Source organism: Apus apus, chromosome 19 (genome assembly GCF_020740795.1).
Source record: "Apus apus isolate bApuApu2 chromosome 19, bApuApu2.pri.cur, whole genome shotgun sequence".
Lineage (NCBI taxonomy): Eukaryota > Metazoa > Chordata > Aves > Apodiformes > Apodidae > Apus > Apus apus.
Window position 1 is genome coordinate 7,242,465 of NC_067300.1, and position 26,681 is coordinate 7,269,145.

General features: G+C 40.0%; 1 protein-coding gene across 3 annotated transcripts in view; it reads right to left on the reverse strand.

The window, feature by feature from the left end:
- The window catches only part of MED27 (mediator complex subunit 27), an 88,357-nt gene extending 66,409 nt beyond the window's left edge, over window positions 1–21,948 (reverse strand). For all 3 annotated transcript variants that reach the window (XM_051636753.1, XM_051636752.1, XM_051636751.1), the window contains exons 1-2: window positions 21,729–21,948; window positions 18,890–19,034 (exon numbers count right to left, since the gene is read on the reverse strand). In XM_051636753.1, the coding sequence (XP_051492713.1) occupies window positions 18,890–19,034; window positions 21,729–21,934 (351 nt within the window). In that variant the 5' untranslated portion in view covers window positions 21,935–21,948. The remainder of the gene's footprint in view (window positions 1–18,889; window positions 19,035–21,728) is intronic.
- Window positions 21,949–26,681: the final 4,733 nt, after the last annotated feature.

The window sequence follows — 26,681 nt, forward strand, 5'->3', positions numbered from 1 at the left end:
CTTTGATTACGTGCTGCTTTCCAAAGAACCTCAAATTACCAGAGTCTGCAGGATGAAGAAGCAGTTACTCAGCACCCGTTTCATGCACAGAATGTTATTTACAGTATTTCACACAACGCCCATACTTATCTTCTCAGATTTGTTCTATGGGACTCTCCTGCTTTATTTTGCTTCTTTACAAATACTATTAAATTTACCTTCAGAATTCTTATTTCACCCATGCTGGGTGTGGGTCTGAGGAATCTGATTTTTAAGAACACTACATGCTTTTTTTTACTTACTATATTTGTAGTAGAGTTCCTATAGACAATAAATGCAGTCACATGCTCAGCGAGCCTCCGAAGCAGCCAGAAAAGGCTTTAATCCAGGTCATGGCAGGGTTGGAATGTCTAAGCCCACTTCTATCACTTGAAGTAAAGGAGTAGCTGGTAGCAGTTCATTATTACTTTGTCTTGATCAGCCACTAATTGGAACTGAAGTGCATCTTGCCAGCTGTTCTCTGAAAATAAGTTAAAAACTGTAACTCTAAACTTTCAAATTAAATTCTGTGCTTTGGAGGACAGCATGTTCTCATGGATACAGACCCTTCTCATTCTGAGTCCTCAAATGAGAAGGTATATAGTTAGTGAAAGCAGAACAAACCAAAAAAGTTACATCACGGTTAAGAGCCTGGACAGTTGGAGTTGATCATTTCCACAAACTTCCTAGGAAATATTAAGTCATTCTAAAAGAATCTCTGAACATTTCATCTTGCCTCCTACATAATTCAAGTGACTTCTGTGTTTACATTTTAGCAAACACAGGTAAGAACACAGAACACGCACATGCTCACCTTTCAAGCCTTCCAAGAAAGGTGAGTCCTGCACAAATCCTCTCCAATTCTTCCAGTGCTTAATTACCACAAGTGTTTAAACCATGCACTCAGATGTAGTCTGAATTTGTTAAACTTCTATTCTCAATTACTGAATATTTTTTTGTTTTGTTTGCTATCACGAAGAACCCTCTTATCCACTTCTTCACCCTCGATAAGGATGTTGGTACAAAGCAAGTGAGTAATCCCTTTTATGAGTGAAATAAATGGAATTTGTTTGATCATACAGAAGGGGCACAGGAATCCAAATGCTTTTGATCAATTCTCATGTCTCTTAACTAGAAAATCCCAAATTAACAGGCACCTAGACAAATGGTAACTAATCAGTTTTACAAATAAATGCTTTAAAGCATTTTCAAGTGTTAATAACTGAATGTGCTATTAGTACAGGTACTAACAGGTAAGGAAATTTGCTGGTAAAAATAAATTGTTTTCTGCTTTTTAAAATGTGATTTTCAGGCTGACCTTGTCCCTTTAAAATTTTTATAGCATCTTCAGTTCCAATTTGAGATTTTCATATGGGGTAGGCAAACCTTCTTATGTTCTATATTAAATGCAAGACACCTTCTTGGCATGATCTGCAATATTAATAATACAAGAGTACCAATTTCAGAAGCAGCAATGTAGCATCAACACACACACAACTACAGGAATTGAAATTTAACCATGTGTAGCATGGAAATCTTTAATCACAAGGAAAAAAAAGCAGGTCTAAGACAGCTCAAACACCATTTGAGATTCCCTCTTTCACCATGCAAACACATGACCTTGTCATGCTTCACAGGGTAACACCAACGTAGCTGATGCAAGAAAACATATGCTCCTCTTTACTGGCCTCAAAATAGGAGTAGAGGGGAAAAAGAATGATGCTCGGGGCCAAAGCCAGGTTAGTAAAGACTAGACTTGCAGCTGTCACTGAATTCAGGACAAATTGTCCCCACCCACACAAGCCCTCCAGTATTCCTGTCATTGCACTGCCACAACAGAATCTGAAACATACTTAAAAAAAAAAAACAAACAAACACTACAGATTCTTTAGCTAGGAATTTGCTATGGTATCAGAACAGTATTAAGACTATGAGACTGAGCCATTTTTAAGTTGCTGAGGGACAGTTAAAACAACAGGAACACCTAAGTGATTAATTTTTATGACGAAATTCAGACTGACATACATTTGACCTTACATGTACTCTTCAATAACCCAGTTACCACTTAAATGTCCAACATCTAACCCACAGCCACTCGAGCTCCTCATCTAAATCTGGACACAGCTTATTTCTATACCTTGATAATCACTAAGAAAATCTTTACTGGATAAATAAAACCAACCAGCAGTTCATCAGTACCCCAGTCTCATGCACCAGGTAAACAGACACTCCTCTCATTGCTTTGTGGACTTCACTATCAATAAAGTAAAAATTGCAAACATTAATCTATCACTTCAGGTTGCCATCACACACAAAAAAATAAATAGAAACTTAATGTGGTTGACCACAGTGGCTCATCTGGCATGTTTACTGGAAGGTAAATTAAGACCAGTAATGACCACAGTGCCATAAACAAGGCAAGAACATTGGATTGGAATAGAAAATTCTTCTACACAGCTTCATCCATCCAAGAGCTGTACTTTTTCAGTCAAACCATAAGACAAACTGTTGAGATTGTTTCAACTACTTCACCCTTCTCTACTGAAGGCTACACTGCCAACAAGCCCTGAGGATATATTGGTCAGAACAAAGGGACACTACTGGTCTTTTTCTGAATGCTTCCCCTTCCCGAGAGGAAAAACAAACAAATATATATATATATATGTTTCTGAGTGCATATATGTTTGCGTATATATACATATATATAAAAATATATATAATCACAGATGACTTAGTCTCTTGAAAAAAGCTGGGGAGGAAGGGCACACTGCAGAGGATGCTCCTTGCTGCTGTACCTCAGCCCGACGGAAACAGCAGCAGCAGCCGCTCCTCACCAAGCTTCAGATGCTACAAGGACTCAAAGCCTTCAGCTAGATCTGAGCTGTCTGATGTTGTATCTGAAGCACACAGAGGGAACAAACTACTTCCTTGCCGTCCAATTCATATTTTGGTACGTTATCAAAAACACCCCTCTGTCATGGGCTGGGAAACTCCAAAAAGTCCAGCTGATTTAGTGAAACGGAACCAACTTCCCTGCACACGTTTTCCATGGTACCAAGATTTCAGTACCTTATTATTAACTGGTATCCACCTCATCTTATCTGCTTCTCATAAAATCACAATGCATCCAATATACATAGTCTGCCACCCTCCAAAACTTGCTGTTCCTGGAAAGCCACCAAATTCTGTATCCAATATTTTCACTTATTACCTTTCTCACCTCAGAAGACAAAGCAACCCCTTTCTCTCCGACAGTTTTGAGCTGCCCAGAAGGAAACACCTTCTGGGGCTAAGCATGCCCCTTACTGCAGCTATGATATGTGCAGATCATCAGAGGACGATTCAAAGTGACTACTTTAGCCTCAACAGTGAATGGAGAATGTAAAAATGTATTATGTATTATACATATAAGAATATATATATTATATATGTGTATATATATATGTACATGTATATAATACATAAATGTATTATACATATAAGAAAAAAACCACCAAAACCTGTGCTTTTTTGGTCTTGAAGATAGACAAGGGAATTAGAAAAACTCCACAGGTTTTGACCTGAGTTGATAAATTCAGCATTAAGTTTTCCAAAAGAATCCTTAAACCTTCTGCAGTGCAGACACTTGCACAGCTGAAAAGGATCTTCCTGAAGAAGATCATACCACCAGCAGTGTGACAAACTGGTGTGCATTTAAGGAAACTGGGGCGGTGGGGGAGCAAAACGCTGCGTTTCAAAACCCATCATTTTCTAACTTGTTCTATCACTTCTCTAGCTACAAAACCTTTCATAAATGAGGACACTACTTCCCTACCTACCTCCCAGAGTTTATTTTATCAAGTCAACAATTGAGCAGCAGGAATGACTGACAATGCATTCAAGGTAGTTTTTTGCCTGAGGCATTAAAAAGGAAATAAAAGAGCAAGGGAAACTTCTAAATGGTGCTGAAGACCTGCTGCTGGCACACTAAGCAAAGGGGAACAATTGAAAGCGAGGGAGCAGTTAGTAATTTATACTACTGAGCCTAATGCTTGGACAGTAAGGAAAACAGATGGCTCTGCAATATGGAGATGGCTTCATGAAAAGCAATCGGCACGGGATGCTGCAGTAACACGGTGGCAATAGCTTGCCTGGTTGTTGCAACAGCCACAGCAAAACTGAATTGCATCATTTCAAGGTGTAAAACCTGAGTAAAACCAAACAAAAGCAAACAAGAGGGAAGCAGAACCTCCTGTTACAGTCAGTTTACTTTCCTTGAGAAAGCACAAGCTAGTTTTTGGGATTTTTGGGCAGTCCAACACAGCTCTGTGCAAATAAATGAGCCCAACCCACCCTGCACCAGCAGGGTTCCTCTTCCTGCCCCGTCCCCCTCCCAGTAATTCTGCATCACTCTGAACGACTACGAACGTCAGCTATTTAGTTCTACTTTTAGCTCTGCTTTAAATAAAAGTGTGCTGAGTGCAAGCTGCATAATGAAGGCTCAAAACCATGGAGATGGCACAGACTGCAATGGGGCAGCACAACCAAGCTGTGGCATTTTTATTTTTTGTTTCTCATTCTGGCAGACTTAATTTGTGGAACAAAACCAATATTTGCCAAGAGAAGTTTCGAACCACCTGCTGGAGGAGACAGGCTGGCAGGTTTCAAATGGAAGTCCTCTTTCAGACCTTGAGGTCACACTCAGAAGCAATGGACTCAGTGCACATGCACACACAAACACATGAAGAACAGGTGAAAGACTACTTGACAAATGCATAAGGAGCTCCAACTAATTTGTTTTCCTTAAGTATTACATTTCAAGGCCATCATGACTAAGCAATATACAAAAGTCATGCACCACTTTTAATAATCTAGAAGTCCAACCTGCAACTTTTCAGAAAGACCAGATAATTATAAACTCTTTGACCACAGGAACCTCTCAAAAAAAACCAAAAACCCACAGATGAAAAACTAGGTTTAAAGCCAAGCATTGGATTCTTCTTCCTCTGCATCTTTGCTATGATAAACCAGATTATTTAAAAGGCAAGGTCAGTAGATGGAGTTAACAGAAGTACCATTTTGCCCTGCACACCATGAGAGGTGATGCTATTCAGCTATGGACTATGCTGAAATATGCTTTGTTTTAGCAATGAGACTATTTCAATTTTATTTTATTTTAATTATTATTATTTATTTATATTTTTTATTTTTAAAATAAATTAAAACAAGTGTTTTAGTGTAGAAAACATCTACTATTTTTCTTAAGTCAAAACTCACTGACACAATTGCTGATGCTAGTGTTGGCAGTGGAAACCAAAAGCCTCAGCCTGCAGCTTTACTGGTTGAGTCAGGGAACTGTTGCTGAAGCATCAGCCCTCCCGTGCCTCTGTGAAATATTTTCTTCATCCCAATTTCCCATATAGTTTAGGAATTTGATTTAAAAAAACCTCCAGATACTGTTTCTTCAGTAACACTACCTATTTGTGTTTCCTGAAATCCAAATGTTTCCCTATGAGGCTGCAACTACGTACGTAGGGAATGTAAATTCCAACACAAATCCTGCTGAAGATAAGTGCAATTTGTTGTGAGTCGATGTATCAACATTTAGATGTTGTAACTGATTACAACTGGAGGCAATTGAAGTTATAAAAAAATAGGCATAATAAATAGGTCTGAAGTATTTTCAAAAGGCAGGGGTACTGCATTGTCTGAACACTGATGAAGGCATAAGCTCAGAAGAGTTATGAATAAGTCAACAGGAAAACACAACTAACTGCAAGTGTGTTTAGATTGTAAAACAGACATGAAAGCACAAGTTTATTATCACCCTCAGTGAGCAACCAAATATTACTGTTCTTTCAAGTAATAACCTAGCAAGAAATTAACGTAAGTTTGTTTTAAGGAATATGCTTCCCAAATACATTTCTCTTCTTCTGGACTTAAGCCTGAGGAGAATATTGTACAAAAAGAATTAGAACAGAACCTGCAAACTAATTAGCAGCATTTAAATTCCTAGCATTTTGTCTGCTATGACTGCTTCTACTAGCATTAGTCTTCTCAAGAAAATAAATTATTAAGACTGATTAATACCTACTTTGCTTTAAGACTTGATTAAAAAAGGGATTTTTCTTCCCCCTTGCTACTGGGTGTTTTACTTTGGGAACTGATGTATCCTATATTGAACTGTTTTCATTCAAAACATCAATTTACTGCTATAACTATCAAACTGAAGAAAGGAGGGATGCTAGAACCCTGGGATTTGAAGAGAGAAGAAGGGGAGAAAAAGGTTTCAAGTCTTTAAGCAACTTGCAAGAAAACAAAAAGCAAACTGGTCAGTCAAGGCACTGTTTCATTTCATCAACCACTGGGAAAACCACAAAGGATTTGCTGCTACTCTGATTTGCCCATGCAAGTCTCTGAAAACTTTCCCTGGTCCATTATTTATTAAAAACAATATTCCATCCATATTTCCATAAGTGTAGAGAACACGAGTCATTAGTTTTCCAGACTTCACACTGTGGATGACAAAGCAAAATACATACCGCGGTTCAAAAGCCATCTGAGTCAGAATTTCTGACAAAGGCCACCGTAAATAAATGGACAATAAATGTCTCCTCAGTCCACTCAAGCAGAGTCTCCAGCCACTACTGTGTGTCAGTGTCTGTTTTAAAAACAGGTCATGGATGCTTACGGAAAAGCCACGGACCCTTGATTTCCATACACCTGGGAATTACTACGTTTTGCAAGTTAGCACATAGGAAAATGCACTAAGGATTGTACTCTGAGCTAGTTTAGACTCTGGGAGTTCCACTACAAATAACCTTTGTAAAACAGTTAATGTTCCCTACAACAGACTTTTTTTTTGAGAAAGTGACTCTTAAAAGGAGTCCCTTTAATATTTACTGTTAATGTAATAAAACCCTGACTATAGCATGACCATCATCAAATATGCATCTGTTCACCACACAAAATTACTTACTTTGAAATATGTTTGCACAGCAGCTAAAAGCATTTGCAGTCCAGTGTCCTCTGATTCAGGAATAGTTCCCATGCCCTTAAAGCCTGTTCCATTTTAAACACTTTTTCTCCTCTGTTGCTCTATGGATGGTCCACACAGAAGGAGAGAGAGTTTATCAATACAGGGCAAGAGCAAAACTTACCAATTAAGAAAGTCCTATGGAATAAATATAGCAATAAGATGGTTCATGAGGGAAAGATCTTGGAGAATGTGTTTTAGTTTATCAACCTAAATTAAATCTTTTCCCCTATCAGACCCTTTTTTATTTCAGGACCCCTTCTGCTTTGTTGCAGGGAAAATGAATTGTACCTGAGCAGGTGAGTGTTTTGTGTCCCTGCTGCTCTTAGTTCGTGGAACCTGCTATGGCAAAGCAGTCTCATCTGGGTTCTTGCAAAAAATTAACACCAGAAATTATTTACCTCCCTAGGCAGCTACAGTTGCCTATTACATGGAAATACTACTTTGAAACACTGTTTTTACAGAATATAATACTCCAAAGCTGCTTGATCTCTGTAACACCAAGCAGACACACGCATTACTACTGATGAGATGTTCTTTTGATTTCCCACAATCAAAGGTCTCCACTCATTAAGAGGGTTATGCTGATGCTCCTCTGTGCTGCACTTGGAACACACAGTATCATCCCCTGGATGCAGCAACTCCAACAACTAGATCACCTAACAAGACAGCTAGACTGCAGCTTCCCTCCCAGCCTTCCCCTGAAAAAAGAGATTTGTTTCCTCCACCTCTGTAAAGCGCAGTGGACTCCTCTGCTTCAGGTTTCCAGGGGGAAGAAAGTGGCTTGGAGGAAATACAACTAACTAGCTCCCTCATCGACAGGAGGGAGCAAGCACATTGACTTACGCCCTTTACGTATTGATGCTCTAGCTGACTAAATTAGGATGTACAGGGGAAAAGCAAAGAGCACGAGAAGCAGGTCTACAACCCCAAAATGCACAGTAGCAATTTTACATCTTCTTCAATCTTTCTGAAATGTGATTACAGTTGACCTTTAAATCTAGTAGATCAACTAATAAATTCTGCTGGAACAACACTGCGTATGTGATCTAAGAGCACACTCATACTTAGAAAACTTGCAGTGGTTACCTGGCATAGTCATTTTATTTTGCTGTAAAAGTTACCAGGATTTGTCTCAATTGATTTTACTCACAAGAAAAACACATCATCAAAACTGCAGCATCAGCAGACACTAAAGGTCTTAGCTTCTTGCAGGATGAATGCAATATCAATAGTTATTAGGATGTATTCATACAAGGTACACAAGAGGGATGGAAAGAAGATGCTAGTAATCTCACTTAATCCTAAGGAAGCCTCAAGTCAGGTTTTCAGGCTGTGGGAAAAAAAATGTGCAAGGAAAATGATAAAAACTTCAAAGTATTTGCCAGGCAAAATGTTGAATTTGGAACTGAAAACATATTTAACAGTTCTTTAAGTAGTAAAGCTTTTGTGTCATGGTAGATGTTAGTTCTATTTCAGCTGATAAATTGTGCTTCAACAAAATAACTCAAAAGAGGCTCCTGGATGGTATTTGTCCATGGTGGGCTCAGAAGCAAGATCAGCAGCCACTAGAGTTCCTAGTGGGATGCAGCCATCTCTCTCACATTTCCCAGAGTACTCATTCTATAGCACAACCCTCATTTTACAGATGGGAAAACAGCAAACTAAGGACAGAGGAAAAAAGAGGATGTACAACTCCAGAGTCCCTCCAGTCACATTATAACCTGGGTAACACTGCCACTCCTGAAACCTTCGCCTTTCCCATCAGAAATTTTTTGAAACGTCCACACACTGTATCATCATACACTTGTGCTCCCATAGTCAACTAGACATCAAGTTCTTTTATGCAGAAAGTCATTAACTCCACATGACAGGCTAGGGTGTCCAAAAGAGTCAGAAAACTGGAAATGAAAGGTTAGCTTTTGCTTTATCAGGCACAAGAGACCTTACAGACTCGATCGTCTCTGTGATCTATGAAATTTCTACAAACAGCTTTGGAGGAGGCACCAAGAAGTGCAGCCAATTAAAAAAAAATAAAATGGCACTGAGCAAACTGAAAATGCTACATTGAAAATTCTGAAAATACAAGATTTGACTCCAGAGTAAAACTGAACCATAAGGCAAGCCAGAGAACTTGTTAAGTCTGAGTGCAGAGACAACTGCAGAGAAAACTCTAAATAGAATTCAACTGAAAGCATATGGGTAGGGCTGGGAACATGAGAATAAAAATCTAACTAATGGTAAAACATACAGTGATGTTTTTCTTGAAAGTCATCTCAGAGGAGAAACATATATCCAACCTCATTGAGAGATAACCTCAGGGGGAGGAGGCAGCTATTTCTCTTTTAACTGCAGCTTATTTGATACAGAAGTGACATTTTCTCTGAATGAAGAATTATTTTAAACATAAAGAAAACCCAACTTCTTAAATGAGACAGCAGGGCCCAGTAACACTGCAGTAGTTGGGAATGTCATGATTTCCATCAAAAAAAATGTTTTGCAGAGATTAGGAACAGCTGTTTCAAACTGAATTAGACTAAAACTGGAAACAAGCTGTCAAGACCCAGAAAATTTACTTTATACATAAAAAAAGGTATTTGATTCAGCTGTTTTATGATGGTGGTCAGCCAAAAGAGAAATAAAGTAACATTCTGAGATTCCAGACGTTGTTGCAAAGACTCTCTCATTTTTAACACTCTTCATGTAGATTTATTCCTTTGAGCATTTGGAACAGGAAAAATGTCAAACAGCTCATATCACAGATTCTTGAGTATTTTCAAACCATGGGAAGCTTAAAACTGTTTTAAAGATACCTGAGGATTCTTCCTGCTCTAGTCAACATTGTCTGCACCTTCTGTAGCAGTAACAGGAAGTTGCAATAAGGAAAATGCACTCAATTGCTGTTGACATGAGAAGATTTAAGTAATTCACTTTAACCCACCACTTGTGAGTAACAGCACTCGCATACAGCTCCTTTTGTGCATTCCTGCAGATCCTGGGAGGCTTTTAGTGGCTATTTTCAATATCAATTTCCACAGGAACTGCAATTTCATATAATAGAGAAGCAAATACATCTATTTTAGAATATACTGTAGAATGTCACATCTAGATATAACTCCTTTGTGTCTAATGGCCCATGCAGTATACAGAGCAACTCTTACACTGTGTCACTGCCAGTCACAGGAGCTCAGAGAATCCAAATACAACAAGAAAATTAATCAGAAGTGCGGCTGGTTTTGGACAGATTTGTTCCACAGCACAACTCCGAACATTAAAGATCCCTGTGATTTTATTACATGCTCAAAGATGTAGCCATTATACTCTACTTTCCAACCAAATCTAAAGTAATCCTGAAAATATCCTTAGGATTTCAACATGGTCATTACTTTTCATAATAATATACACTAATTCTACCCAGTAAGTATATTAGTTATAACTGTCAGCTTTTGCAGAGGAGGTATCCAGCAACAAGCCAATTCCTGACCATATAAAAATGTGCATTTTCAAGACATTAAGACACTAGGCAAGCACGCAACTGCAGTCATGCACCACTTCAACTTTCAGATTACTCACACAGTCTAGCTTCAGGCACTGCACTTGAGAACTTCAGTTCTCACCAAACTCAGAGGAGCACCAGTGCATGAATGAATGCTTCACACTAAGCCAAGAACCTTACAAAACAGCACAACAAGGTAACTGCTGCTCAGGAGACAGAAACGTTTCATCTTGCTGTGAAAAGATCAAAAATGGGAGAGACCAGTACCTGGTGGAATCAATCAGCTTTCATTAAACCTTCCTTCATTAATTCAGGACATTTTTTCCAGGCATACTGTAGCAGAACAAATGTCAGTGGCTAATTTTTTTTTTCTTGTTTCTTCTTTCTTGTTCAAGTGGAAGCCTTACATTCAGGCATTTAAAATTAGATAAAATTAACTGCTATGCATGCTTGGGCTAATCTTGTATCAGCAGAAACAGTGATAACATAGCCTGATACATCATCTTTATCTCCAGAACTTCAGGATTTTACAACTCTAATTGGTTTAAATGCTAGCTCACATCAACAAGAGGTACCAACAACAAATGGAGCTATGAGTGCTGAATATAAAACTGCTGCCACATTCTTGCCAAAATGTACATTTCCATGAAGCAGCAGCCGAACCACTGGTCTGAACTGCACTCTTGATTACACACAGCTCCTGACACAGGCTATTTTCAATTTTATTAGCTTTTAGATTTCCATGTTTTGTAGCCCGGTTATCAACAGTATCTGATTAAGATAAAATGGGAAAGAATTGAGTATGGCTTATATGCAATTTGAACAATTAAATCACTCTGAACTGCCTGAAGGGGCCAAGTTTAGTAACTCCAAAAGAAAACTCAAAAAAAAGATTATATGAGTACACTTTTGCATTAAAAAACCCACAAATAACAGTCTCACAAAAAGACCTGAAAACAACAATAGTAGAGAGCAACAGGGTGACATCATTAAATTTTCCAGTTTCTTTGATTTCCTCTAGAAGTTATAACAGAAATCTTTTCCATATAAATAACAACAATGGGATGCTTATCACCTGTATCAGTTATTTTATATTAGTGTTGGTATTCCTTGAATGCCACCTTATGAAGGTCCCCAAACACTTTACAAACATTTTTAAAGTGCCTCAAAGAAAGAGAGACTTTGAGCCTCTGAAAATTTCCTCTGTGCTTTCATGGTGGCCACCATCCACTAGATGATAACCCAGACTTTCATCACCAGTAACAAGCCAATCTGAGTCACCGAGAGCTGCGAGAGCAGGAAAACATGCAATTCAGAGGAATGCTGAGTCTACATCCTGCTCTTCTGTGCCTGTACGTGCATTATGAATACAAAGCAATGCTGCTTTAACCAATTTGCTTTGATGACCACATTGTACAGCTTAGAAAGGGAAAGTGATCACTGACTGACAAATTACATAATTCAACCATCCAACATGAACTATACGAAGAGTTCTTGCAGAGGAAGAGAAAAAAAAAAAAAGGAGTTAGGGGAGGAAGATCCGGGAGTGGGCAGAAGTGTTTTGGTGAAAATAGAGCAACATCAATCATTTCCATCCTGAAATAGGCTAACAGCTAGAACATTAATACTTATCAAAGAAACAGGGGGAAAAAAACTCCACTCATTAACAAATAAAGGTGTTGCAAAGCATTAAATAATTCCTACCAGTTGACAAGGGGGCTGTGATTTATAATAGTGTGTATTGATATATCACTTCCTATAATTAGGAGAAGTGAGACTGGCACTGCTTAGAGCATTATTTTGATGTGAGCCTTGAAAAAATACTGGTGAATAACAACAAACACCCAGCACAAGAATAGGAGAACACTACTTCACGCTCTCAGCCTGCTTCAGGTTTGAAACAAAGACAGACAAAATTCTGTTTGTACACATAGAACCTTCTTTCATAACACTAGCTTGAATTATTACTCCGATAAATCCAGGAAGATCACAGATATAAAATATTCAAACTCCGTAACAAACAAGACAGAATCAAAGGCTAATTATTTATCACTCTTTTAAGCAACAAGTTATTCACCATCACTTTTCTCTTCCTGAACTAACACACTAACCTCAGTCTACTAAAATGTCAAAGAAATTCAACTAACATGCAAAGGAATTATACTGGCCCAAGAAGCCATATGGGGCAAATTTGCATCTGCCACCACATCTTTCCATTAGTGCAAAGAAAAAAGAAATTGGTAATGTTTTCCCTTTGTTCCAGTTATTAGATGTCAAAAACACCTTTGTAGTTACACATGGTAACAATAAAACACCTAAATTAGCCCTGAATTGGACTTCTGTTCAAAAGCAACACAGGAATCACAGGGAAACAAATACAAGAGCTGCAGATTCCAGCTCCCAGCTGAGGAGAGAAGATGGCTCCTCCAAAAAGAAGATGGACTTAACTGATCCCAGTGCCCCCCAGATGCTGATTTAGGAGAATTCTCTATAGAGAATAAAATCCAACACACAGTAACTGGTGATTCTGCCTTTGCATTATAAGAGTCTCTGTTTTCATTATGGCTTTCACTGTTTTCCCCCTCTTGCTATATTAACTTTTTTTTTTTTAACCATGATTACATAGCTCAGAGACCCTCAGAAAAATTGCATGTCCCACCTTTTTCCTCTTGCAGAAAAGTACTGCAGACTAGTGTAACTCCTGCCCCATCCCCACCCTTACATTTTGGTACAAGCACTTTTTTCCTTCCCATAGCTCTTCCAGGGATTTTCCCCCAGCACCAGAATATTGAGGATAATTATATACTACCTGAATTTGCCACCCCTGATGTTGCTGGTCACTAAAATCAACCCTGCAATAATAAAAATCAATATTCTCCATGCAGACAAGTGAGCAATAATTAATAACTACAGTACTTGGGGTAAGGAGGTAACCTGTTTCCTGGGTCATATTTTTAAAAAGAGAGAAAAAAAATCAACAGCATTAATGTAATTCCAACAGCAAAACATTTCACCAAAACATTTGCCCAAATTTTTCACAAAATTAAAAGCCCATAAAGGGCATTTCTGCAGACTGTCATACAAACAGCATTAGTCATTAGCTGTATATACTTGGCATCTACAAAGCATTTCTGTCCAACGAACCCAATGCACTTGAGACACACTTAGACTGGAAACTCTCCCAAGAAGTAGGTTAAATATTATTATCCTATTTTATCCATAAGAAAAATGAGGCACACAAAATCATGCATCCTGTTCAAGGTTACAACATAAATGAATGAGAAAAGCAAGAATAGAATCCAAGTGGCCCAGCTCCTATTTTGTGCCCCACGGACGAGAAAACACTAGTTGGTTTATCAGTCATTTCTCCAGTGACAGGAACATAAGCTCCTGTGGCTTATCTGCACAGGAAAGGAGACCACAGCCAGTTCTGCTCTGCCTCCCTCCATGAAGCACTGATTTTGCTCATACAAAGCAGATTAACGTGTGCTCTTCAGAGTGCAACACAGATATCCTTGTAGGGACTTGTCACTTTGCTTCAATTAAAATCTTACTTCATTCTTTTTGTTCGTTCCCTTCTGTGAGCAGACCAAGATGATTTGGGTCACTTCAAATCTTTAAATAACTTTACAGTTCCTGCTCACTGAGAACACCAGTATCTCAAACTGCACCACTAGCCTTCCTGAGCAAGCACAGGTGATCTTCAAAAGTAACCTCCAGGAACACTGGGCAAGAAGATGAGCCAGTTACCATTAAAGAGCCTTCCTCAATGATAGAATCACGGAACAGTTTGGGCTGGAAGGGACCTTAAAGATCATCCAGATCCAACTCCCCCGCTTGGACAGGGACACCTCCCACTAGACCAGGTTGCTCCAAGCCCCATCCAACCTGCCCTTGAACACTTCCAGGGATGGGAAGCATTTTTCAGTTGTATCAAGGCTGCTTCTCAGCTGAGATGTAACCAACAGGCACCCTGATCCCAACCCTGGGGGACTAACCTCATTTTCAACCTACACATTGTGCTTTATGCCAAGAGAACTGCCACACAACTGTCACTGATGTCACAGTACACCTGAAAAGAAAATGTTTCCCCATTTGGGTGGATGAAATCTCAGCAGAATAAGTTTGATCTCCATGCAACAGTATGTCACAATATTATAACCACCATTCTTCTGGAGGGAAAAGGCCTGAAAGGACAAAATCTTGGCCATCTGCCTGAGCTTCCAAGGAACAGCCAAAATAATAATTCAGTTATATTGTCTATGCTACTGTAAAACTACATTAAATTCAAAATGTTTGAGTGCACTCAAAATTTGAAATTAATGTTCCTTGGAATGAATATGTTGTTTTACAATCAAGTTGAACCACAAAAAAAAAAATTTAAAAAATATATTAAAATGTCAGTGTTCCTCTGCTATTATGGTTAACATTTAATGTCATTTATTGTCATTAACTCAATATTTGTGTCTAATCAATACTAAGCTACCAAGGGCAGTTATAACTAATCTGGACTCTCTCTACAGGCTCTATTGATTTCTTTTTTTGAGACCTACAACAAACACAATTTATACAAATAATTTATCAGGGAACACATCAAAATAATCTAATAAACAAAACTTACATATTCCTTTTCTCTTTTGTCATGTGACAGGAAGTAATTTTAACTCATTACTGGTAATTATTTCATGTAAAAACAAGAGGAAGCTCTCAAGTATCAAATTTAAATCTAAATATTTTAAAGTGTACTTCAACATGCAGATTAACAGGTTTGTGTTTTTTTTCATTTTGTATTTGCCAGCGTATTACTTTAAAATAAATGTGATGATCCCTGTCCAGCTTTCCTCACTTGGAATAACTACAATACACTGATACTGTAAAGTTTATGCAAATTGCCATAATAATATTTTTAGAGATAGCTAAATTACATCATTTTATCCAAATCCAACTCACCCAGGAAGTCACCAAATCAGAAAAGCTGATTTTTTTGCTTTCTGCTTGAAGTGGTAGGTAACAGCCTTCCCAAACACATGGTTACCATGTTTTTCAAATACCATTTCATGATGATAAAAAACCACCACTGCTCACACACACCTACACACAAAGGTTCAAACTACATAAATGCTGGAGTTGGAACAGCAGCTGCTGCAGAAGAAGCACCCAGGAAGGAGGAAGGCCAGCAGAAGGGCACCTGTTACACAAATGTCCTGCAGAACAAATGAAGGGACTTCTTCTAGTGCTCTGTCACAAATATGAGGTCACATCTCTTGTTTTAAAAAGAAATCAAAACTTCCTCAGTAGTTCACTCTAGGAAGTGACTTTAAAAAATACCTTTCATCTAAACTTGGAGCTGATGCATTCTCCCCTGTGGTAGTTTCCCTGGAATCCCAATATAAGGCAAGACACAAGCACGTGGGTAAGGAGAGACAAAGCAGCAGCACCCTGCAGATCCAGGCCTGGCTCTTCCCAGCACACAGAACAGAAACCCTTCTGATTGCTGCTGTCACCTTGGATTTCAGCTGCTCAGACACAACAATCATATTACAAAAAAAAAATAAAAAAAAAATTCAACAGCTAAAATGGAAATAACTACAAAACCAGAATTCAACTACAATTACTAAACAGAGAGCCCACATGAAAAAACCCCTCCTGATTTCTACAAACTTTCTAACTTATCAATAATGCTTTATTTGCATTACCCATACAGAATGATAGCTCATTTTTATCTTACCTAATATTATTTCTTCAGTATTACATTAGAGGGCACATATGGATCCTTCTGGGAAACAGCACTTCAATTGTAATGAAGAAAGCTTCTTCTATTAAATAAAATTGAAGGGGGGGGGGGAAATTATAAAGTAGACCTCAATATTGTTCCATGGCAACTACCTGCCTCCATGTGCCTTAAAGTCAGCAAAGAAATTTACTTATATGGCTTCTACCGATACATAAAAGTTAAAGCAAAGAAAAAAAAATATTTAGCTCTTGCTTGCAGTAAGAACAACTTCAACTGCCTGTGTTTCAGCTGCAGCTTGTGAGCTCTGTTAAAGACCTGAAAAAGTAAAAGCTCCTTCACAGCTGCATGTGTATGTAATTAATGCATTTGACAAGCTGTTGTGTTCCCAAACAGCTGCTTCCATTACACAGACAACTTTACCATCTGCAAAACTATTGGGTAAACTACAGTAAGTAAATATCAGGATAACAGGTGCTAATAACTAACAAGCACTGCCAAAATAACACACTTCTGCAGGAAAAGTTTTCATTTTTCCCACTGTAGTTTTCTGTACCCCTGTAACTTTAGATACTCAGAGGAACTAGTGTTGGGACTCCTAGGAGCAGTAAAATAAGGTTCAGGGCAAATACTGAAACCATAATTAAATGCAACCCATCTCTACTGCACTAAGCCAAAGCGTTAGGCCAGTAAACTTGCACCTAAAAGTGGGTCTTCTCACAATACAGAACCAGCCACAGCTACAAGTATTAACATGGTAAATAAAATTGACCTTACCTCATATTGTCCACCACTACCAGCCTCCCCATGTTTTAAAAATTAAAAGAATGCACAAAACATGCTACACAAAGTCTGTGTACCCATTTGCCCTCTGTTTGATTAATGTCTTTTTGGAATTGCACCATAGACACAAAACTCTACTCCATCCATCCTCCCCTGGCAGGCATGGGGCTATGCATGCCATCAGTAATGCATGAACAATCAGAGAGGAAAATGCCCTTATCTCAGCTCATCAAAAATACAAGCAAGCAAGTCACAAAGGGGTCACAAATTAAAAATTAAATGCAGACTGACATCAAGTGTATTGACACATCACCACAGCTAAATCTTTGCTTCAAAGCAACAGAAAACACCAGGCACACAGAGTAAGAACAGAAGACAGCCAAAAGATGCAATGAAATAACACTTAATCAAGAAGTGTAGTTAGCAATGAAGAATTAAGCAGCAACAAACACTGGCAACACCGGGGTCTTTGCTGACAATGGTGAATCCAGCAGCTACACCCTCACACAGGCAACACCTGTTGTCAGAAACCAGGCAATCTATCCATGCCTACAGGTCACTGCAAACACCAGAAAGGATGCTGGTAAAGTGCAGAACAGCAGCTAGGTAGAAAGTAGCTATTCAAATACAACTTAGAGTGTCTTCTACTTTCAGTGTAAAGAAGTCAAAGACAACAGAGATAAAAGAAAAAAAATACTGTTTTTCTCCTGGAACATTTCAGTGTGTATATGAGTGCAGAGGATACTGAAACTTTCTGCTTTTTGAAATCAGAATCTACTAGTACAAAAAACTATTCTTCAAAGCTCCAAAACACTCTAAGTTAATAAAAATCTCCATTAGGACAACTCTGCCAAAACTATCTCATTATCAACTGAGTTTACTCTTGATAATGACCTAAAGAAGTAATTAAATTACTGAAGACTCAACTGCATGACAGGCTTAGATGTTTTTATGTATAAATGTTAGATGGCTTTATTTTTTTGTCTGCAAGGAGCAAATTAGTTATTTTTCTGCAGTGCCAATAATTTGCTAACAGCAAGAAACACAAGCAAACATGAAGCATTTTCTCCATTAATAAATCTCTCCTTCAAAATCGTTCCTGTCCCCCATTTTCCAACAATATCCAATTTCTATTCATGCTGAATTCTACTACTGTTAGAAGACATTAACACATATTTGTATTCTGAAAAATAACTGTATAAACATTGTTTGTGGTATTCATAAAAACATTATTGTATGTTAACTGAGACCACAAGGAGCCATCCTTCTCAAAGGGAGGAGAGGGGGGAAGAGGCCCAAGAGATTGTGGGGCTGATTGACAGAGCTTTAAACTAGATGTGAAGGAGGAGGGAGATAATCATATCGTCTGTGACAAGCGACAGGAAGACACACCAAGGTTAGAACGATAGGATAATAGTAAGCCTTCAATCTGTTGCCCTGAAGCATGATATGGACACTGCAGCACAAGCAAAGCCTTACAGAGATGAGCCAAGGGCTTCTGAAGTAACAGGAGATAGCAGGGTAGCATCCATGAAATGCCTTGGGGGAATAAAGGAGTGTTCCTCTAAGAAGGTGACACAGCCAGCAGCCCAGCTGAAGACCTGGGGGTACTAGCTGGACATGAGCCACCGATGTGCAATTGCAGCCCAGAAGGCCACAGAAAAGTCTTATCTCAGTTAAAACACCATTTTTTACCCTTGAAAGTACATTTAGGTACATATTATGCACCTCAACTTCATAAAAAACTCAGCAGTTTTGACAGTCTCAAACACGAAGAAGTCTACGATATCACACACCAAGCATTCTGAAGGAATGCACAAATAATTACACTGATGTATTCTGTTACCTTATTTGACCATTTGTAGGCTTGAAGAAGTTGGCTGTAAAGAGGTGTTTTGTCCTGAACAGGATCTAGGCTCAGTAGTCCACTGTTGTGCAGGGGGTGGTTCTCAGATGGTTTGCCAACTAGGTTGCTCAGACGCTCCAGTTCACTGAAAGAAAACCCAGTGGTATTTTCTTAAAGTCAGATCTGCAGATACAGATAAACCAAGATGTACAATCCCCCTTCAGGGACAGCAGTCATGCATCAATTCTGTTTTAATATCTAAATGAGTTTTAAATGCCTCCCCAATTCAATAAACAACACAGTCATTAATCCAAGCAATTTAAAGTGGCCTATTAAGTTCAGTGTTCCTTTGGAGAGAAACTCCAGTCAAAAGTCTTTGGAAGACAATCCCGAAAGAGCCAACACTGTGACAATCATGGAATCATAGAATGGGGAAGGTTGGAAGGGACCTTAAAGACCATCAGGTTCCGACCTCCTTGCTATGAGCAGGGACACCTCCCACCAGACCAGGCTGCACATGGTCCTGTTCACAAGCACTTGCAGGACCCAGAGCACCTTCTGGGCAATGCCCAGCCTCAGGCACTGCAAAACCCTGACTTTTTTTAAGCCTCAAGCCAGCAGATGCCTCATCATTTCATTAAAGAACTAGAAATTAACACTGTCCTCATATAAACGTATAGAAAAACTGGTGTGATTCCTAAGGCTGGAGATAGTCCTGCAAAGTTTGTGATCACTCTAAGCAAGTACAGGCATTTCAGGTTCTCAGGGCAAGGAAAAATCTTCTGATTTCCATGAGCAATTTGTACACTTGTAGATGTCCATAAAGTACTGGACTAAAGAATAATAAGCACCCTTTTCCCAAGGAAAAAAAATCTCACTGTGAAATGATCTATTATTGCTTCATCTCTCATTTGTCAAACACTACGTTTAATAATAACACAAGTTAAGCAGTTTTTAAAACTTGCATTAATCAGCTGTAGAAGAAAGACTTGGCTACTTCGCAGAGATATAAAATGCAGGTTGTCAAGTGACATGACTAATCAGGTGCTTTCCTTTTGACTTGTCAACATTACACCCTACCCTGAACTTCAGAACTTCCACTAAACAGAAACAGGATTCAGACCCTTCAATGGGTGACTTCTGAAAATCTGTCAAGAAAAATCCCAAATACCTTAATTTATATCTAATCAAAGTTACAGAAATAATCACCAACAATCAGGGAACTGACAGTTAAGAGACTTCCATGCTTTAATAAAGGAGAATTTTGTGGCAGTAATCATTCCTTTAAGTTTTGATGGCCTACACTCAGATTTCTAAGCCTCTGGTGCTGTGAACACTCATCAACGTGCTTAATATTTCTTGACAAAAGAATGCAACAAAATAAATGTGAATAGATATAATAACGGTGTATTTGTTGAACAGGGATCCCAGTCAATACCTTCACGACCTGAGCCAAATTCCACTGATAACATTAACTTCAATGCACCTTGGAGTATTTCCTTGCTACTTGAAATCTGTGCTTCCCACACACACAACAGAATATGTAACACCTAGATGCTGTTTTGATACTTAGGGCCATTATGTTTCAAAAAAGACAAATTAAATATACACCAACATAACAAAGAGTTATCTTGCAAGGAATCAGGAAAGAAACAGACACCAAAGGCCTGATAAGCATGTCCATATTAATGCTGTGGAGGAGATGGTGAAAAAGGAACAGGTGAAGTTTGATGATGAAGCTGCTCTCAGGTGTGGCAGTAAGGACAGGGTCTTTCTGCAAAGAATCCCACAAAAACTTCACAGCACTGAAATACTGGATGATAAACTGCAAAGTAGAGCAGTGTAAAATACTACACATGAGATAAGACAGGTCAGAGCCAACTGCTACCTACTGTTGTTCAGGAACTAGATTTTGAGGTTATACTAGGCAATTCTTTAAAAAGCTACTGAGCAAGACAAGAAGGATAATGACACAGCTGCCACACAGGGAACCATGAAGCCTCCTCAACTTGAAAACAATGAAAACCAAAGGGATAAAACAGAAGTCTATAACGCTGTGTACAACATCATTCGTAAGAATCACTATCTACCATCTTTCCCAACAGAGGGAAGAAGTAGATAACAAATTATATGGCCATGATCAGAACAAACTACAAATCAGCAAAGCCTAGTTAGCCAGCAAGGAAGTTCTTGTACATAAGACCCTGAACACTAGAACTCTGGAGACCAGAAGATGTGCTGGGAAAGGGTAGTTACAGGCACCAGACAGTGCTGATGGCTCCAGGAGGATACAGCCCAACCAAGGATCCACATGGACCATCAGCCTCAAATGTCTGTTTACATGAAACATACCAGCCTGCGCTAAATACTGATGTGTACTACTTACTTTTCAGCCCTACAAGTTTTGGTAATAAAATGGTCACACTTGAACCACCGGATGCTACTGAACAGGCAGACAATTTTAAAATAAATACATAATTTTAATTTTTTTTTTAATAAAAAAAAAGTCAAAGAACAGGAGAAAAATCCCCCTGCAACCAAGAGCATTCACCTTGCCAATGCAATCCCAACGACAGCTCTTTTTAAAAAACAAAACGTGAACAAAACCCAGGTAAGTACTAGGAGCAGCACTCGTCCCTTTGGAGCCTCTGGAGTGAAACGCCAAGGAGGGGTAAGGCGCACGGCGTTTGAAGGAATAAATCGGAGCGTTTTCGCATTTATATGCCTGAAACTTTCTCCGGGAGTGGAAACAGCCCCGCCGGGGGACCCCGAGGGGACACACACGGGGGATCCCGAGACCCCTCTCCCTCAGGAACCCCCCTCAGAGCCGGCTGCTCACCCCAGGTCGCGGCTGACGGAGTGCAGGCTCTCCTGGAAGGCGGCCACGAAGCCCTTCTCGCGGCCCTCCAGGGTCTCCTTGTTCCGCATCCCATCCTTCAAGCAGTCGAAGACGCGGGTCACGCTGGAGCGCAGCGCCTGGATGGCGGCGATGGCCTGGGAGAAGGCCTCCAGGTTCACCCCGGGGCTCAGCACCCCCTCCGCCATCTTGGCCCGGCCTCTCCCCGCCGGGCCCTGAGGAGCGCGCCGGGGCCGCGCGGGGCACGCTGGGAGATGTAGTCCGCGCCCTGAGAGGGGCGGGAAGAGGCGCTTCCCTCAGGGACTGCCCCGGCGGGGAGCGGCACAGCGGGCGGGTTTTGTGCCGTTTATCCTCTCTTTCTAACCTCAGGAACGGCTTCTGAAGGAGGGAAGCCGGAGAGCAAAACTCAGAGCGCTGCTCAGCTCACGGGAGGAGAGATTCTGGCCCTTGTAGGTCGTAAACCGAGGGAATAGAACGCAGCTAAGTGAAGTGGGAAAGCACTGACCCTGAGCAGCAGACGGTAAGAAGCCACAATAACCCTAACTAAGGCTATGTTAGCAGAGGAATGTGCTAAGCCTGCTTTTAGATAAGGAAGCTTGCGCTTAGATAAAAAAAGTAGCATTTTGACAAAGGCAGCCCCTGAGGAGCTGTGCTTGGGTCACAACTGACGCCTGGACAGGTGAAGGGAATCAATGAAACAGGAACAGGATTCGCGTGGACAGTGAAAATGTGTATAAAAGGCAGCCTGTGTATACAATAAACAACATTTTGCTTGCATCAAGCTGCGTCCCGTCTCTCGAAGGCGGGTTTGCCCCGGGCGCCCTGTGCTCACTGTCTGTGAGGAGAGGGGCTGAGGAGGTGTCTGCCAGGCCCCGGGGCTCTCAGGACAAAAGAAATGAGTGCTGGCATGTCCATCTCTAAAATACACCTCTCCTTCCTCAGAATAATTTTTTTCCAGTCAGGTGTCCTCTTTTCTTCTATTTTCCTGTGCTGTGCATCATTCTCTGCCAATAATACAGGGTATCTTCCCTCTGGATGCTAAGGTCCCTTCCAACTCTAACCATTCTATCATTCTCTACAAGGATCTTTCCAGGCATAAAGACAGATATAAAACTATCTAACACAGGAATCCAGGGCCTCGTTCTGTTGCAACAGGAGCTTTCAGCAGACAAGAATGACTTTTGTAAGCAAACTGAATTCAGACTTGAAAGCCAGGCCCCACGTTACAGTTCATGTCTCAGTCGTGATCACTGCTACAATCAACAGGACAAGGACCCAGCCTTCATTATTAAGTATTTGCAAAGCACTGCAAAGTCCAAGAGTGCTGTCATAGCACTGAGTATTACAAGTTGGATTTTGGATTTTTGCTGGTTTCTGAGGCCACTACCAGCTCTTTTCACCCTTAGAGTACAGAAAAAAAAAAAGCACTAAAATAAATGAAGTGCTGCTCAGGACAGGAGTCTCTCCACACAGGGTAAATTACCCCTGAGAGCTAGGTGGTTTTGTTTTGTGAGTTTGTGAAAGAAATAATAACCTCTTTCATAAATGTATTAATTAAATTCAGTAAGCAAAATCCACACAGATTTTTATATATGTAAAATGGAAATGAATACGACAGGGACTGACAGATGTGTCAGTGGCCAAGTGAAGCGAGGCTTTGCCCTCTGCTCAGCAACACTATCCTGTCTATCATGCAACTGATTCTGAAAATTGCACCCGATCAATTAAATGTGCTCAGACAACATGCGAGGTATTGGTAAGTGAAACCCTATTACTTAGCATGAAGAATGAGAAGATGAAAAGGCTGCGGTTCCACTTCTCTTGAGCTTAGTAATGCTGTTGTGTCTAAGTGCAGAGGTAAAGCAAACCTGGAAGCAATATGGTCTGAAGCAATGTAGTTCAGCCTACATAAACAGTGATATCTATAGGGGTGTGTACATCAGAGAATCAGCAATGGACTGAGCACGCTTAGTAAGGCAAATATGAACAAGATAGGAATAGTTCTTTCTGAAAAAAAAGGACTGAATCAAGGAATAGCAGCCAGAGGCAGAAAGGACAGGACTACCTCCAGAGTGGCAACCTAAACTGTTTGTGGATCTACATTAGTTCTGTTAGACAGAATACCTTTCTTTGGCCTATAATAGGCTGGTCACAAAGGTCCTGTGTTATTATAAGAGAATACTTGGAGGCTGAAGGATCACTCCTGCATGGCATTATTTTTTCTTCCTCTCACTGCAGTGTTCAGACTCCGGGTACATACTGCAAATGTCTGTAACTTGTTTCATATGTTATCTCTTGGAAATTATCATAATTTTCCATTTCTTGCCCTCTGATGCAACGTTCTTTATTTTTAAACAGATATTTTCAGCTGTTAATATTGCATTTATTCTAACTGTCTCCAAGATCCCTGTCCTTGTGGGTCCCAAGTGCAAGGATTTCTGATTTTATGTCCTAACTGGAACAGTAAAAGGGCTTGACAGTTGTTTTACTATTTTTAAACTGCAATGACAAACCAGTGGCCTGAAAAAAAAAACCCATAAATACATAAGGAACCATTTGGAACTTGCCCCTAAAGAGCACAGCACAGTTTTGGCTTAGGAACTCAAAGGACAGTACATTGTTTGCTTGAGGGGTCTGCTTCTTGCATAAATGAGGAGCCAAGTTCTCATGAACAGACAACAGGCAATTCTGAGCACTAAGAATTTTGTTGGCTCCGTGGGGAGTTAAAGGCAGACTCTGCTTCCAAACCTAAAGATAATGGCTAAAAAAAAAGAGCAGGAGTTCCTGTTCCTCATCCTCCTGTTTCGCCACATCTAGAAGGAAAAGGCTGCACAGCTTGGTGTGCTCACTTGTAGGGCTTTGCCTTGCCGAAGTTGCTCACTGCTTTCTTTTCAGCAATATTCCTTCCATGACAACTTGCCCACATGAAGGCAATATGCTAATTTCATCTTCATTAGAAGTATATTGTAAGTGGGCATTATGGATGTGAAAGACGTCAAACTAGTCTTTCTGTCTTAAATTCACTAGTAAAATATAAAAGCATGAATCCAGCTGATGTTCAAAACACCCAGAAATCTTACTGACAGCTGTTGAGTGGGACTCCTGCAAAATTATTTGGGTCACCCAATATAGACAGGAATCCACATCTGAGCTGACACTTTCATCCTCTCTACCTTCAAGGACCTAGTGATCTCCCTCCAAAAAAACAAACTACATTTCGAGCATATGGGTTATATCCACACTGCACATTGTCACTCTGAGAGATGCAAACAAGGAACCACAGTCCTGGAAGCAGCTCACACTGCTCAGCACTCTGACCAGGCTAATAAACCCAGCCTCTCAGCACTGCTAATTAGCTCTGGCAGCTCCCCGTGCTTACAGTGATACCACAGCCAGCCCAGTTCCCTGCACACACCACCGCCCTGTGCCACGGAGAGTAAGAGATGGAACAGAGGAGACTGCAGAGAGCTGCCAGTTCTGGGTCTGCTCTGTGGATAAAGAGAGAATTTCATTTTGGGTGCTGTCAGTCTCAAAACGTACATAAGCTCTGAACTCACTTGGAGAGAAAGAGGAGGTTGGGGGAAGTAACAATCCAACCTGGCATCACATGCAGCTCAACAAGAGAAGTACAGCTCTCTTCTGAAGCAGGAGCTTGGCTGGGGAGCGTGTAATTAAGATGAACCTTCCACAGGAAAGTGTGTTATGGCAATATTACTCAGATTGCAGCTACTAAGAACCAAGTGGGCTGTAATTAATCAGCAGCATCAAAGAAAAGAGATGATTTCAGAATCCTTGCAGAGGTACTGTACACAATTTGTTAGGGAAGAAATTGCCCAATTAGAAATGCATTCTCAATTAAGGGAAATTAATTTTGTTGTCAGGCAGGACAACTAATGGTGACTATTGGGTTTCATACCAAAAGCAGATAATCTGTTATGAAATGTCTGGACAGGAGTCAACATTTGGAATAACTGATATCATAAGAAATTATCTTGCTCAGAGACAGATAAATGATGATATTTATTCTGTGACAAGCTGGGCTGATATTCATCACCACGGCCTCTTCATTTCTTCATACTTCATTGCTACAATCTTGACAGCACTTCAGATAAATAAACTGTTAGTTTTTTTTGTTCAAATAATTGTGATGTTCAGTAGCACGATTGGTAAGATATTACTGCTATTTTTACATTCCTATTAATTCATTTCAGGTTTTCAGTCTTCAGTTAGCCACAAAGTTTACTACATGATGCATTATTGAAACAGAAGAGAAGCTGGGGGGGCAGTTATCAACTCACCTCTGAGGCTTCTGCCGAGAGAAGGGAATGCATCCTGCCTCCTTTCAGACAAGGTGGGAATGCCAAGACATTTTCAGATGCAGGGAAGCCTTGATCTTCAGTGCTATTTCTTTCCTGTTGTTCCCTGAATCAGAATCTCCCACTATATCCAACAATAATGAGCGAAAAAAATCTGATCTGAACACTCCTGCCAGAAGAAACAGTGAAATAATGAACTGAGGTGACAATGATGTAGTTATCATCAGATTTCCTGTGGGATGAATGGAGTTAGCTCAGTATTGTTTCAGGCTCTCAGGTGACCTGGATCACATTCAAAAGGATCTTCCTCCCCCCATATCATGGTGTATGGAAAGCAGACCTGGAGGCCTCCCAATCCCCTTAGGGGATCCCTGTAACTGTAGAACTACAACTTTCAGGTGGCTCTTCAGTTCCTTATCCAGAGTGTTTTGTTTTACAGTTATAAAGTGTCCACATCAGACACAAAATCCAGCTCATAACAGATTTGTCTGCACAGCCACTAAGGACTGGATGGATTATGACTCTTCAGTTCCCCCTTGTCTGCTGAAACTGGCGCCCTTGGTATCAGTTTTAAGATAATTCAAAGAGAATTGCTGTTATGCTCTGCTGCTTCTGGAGT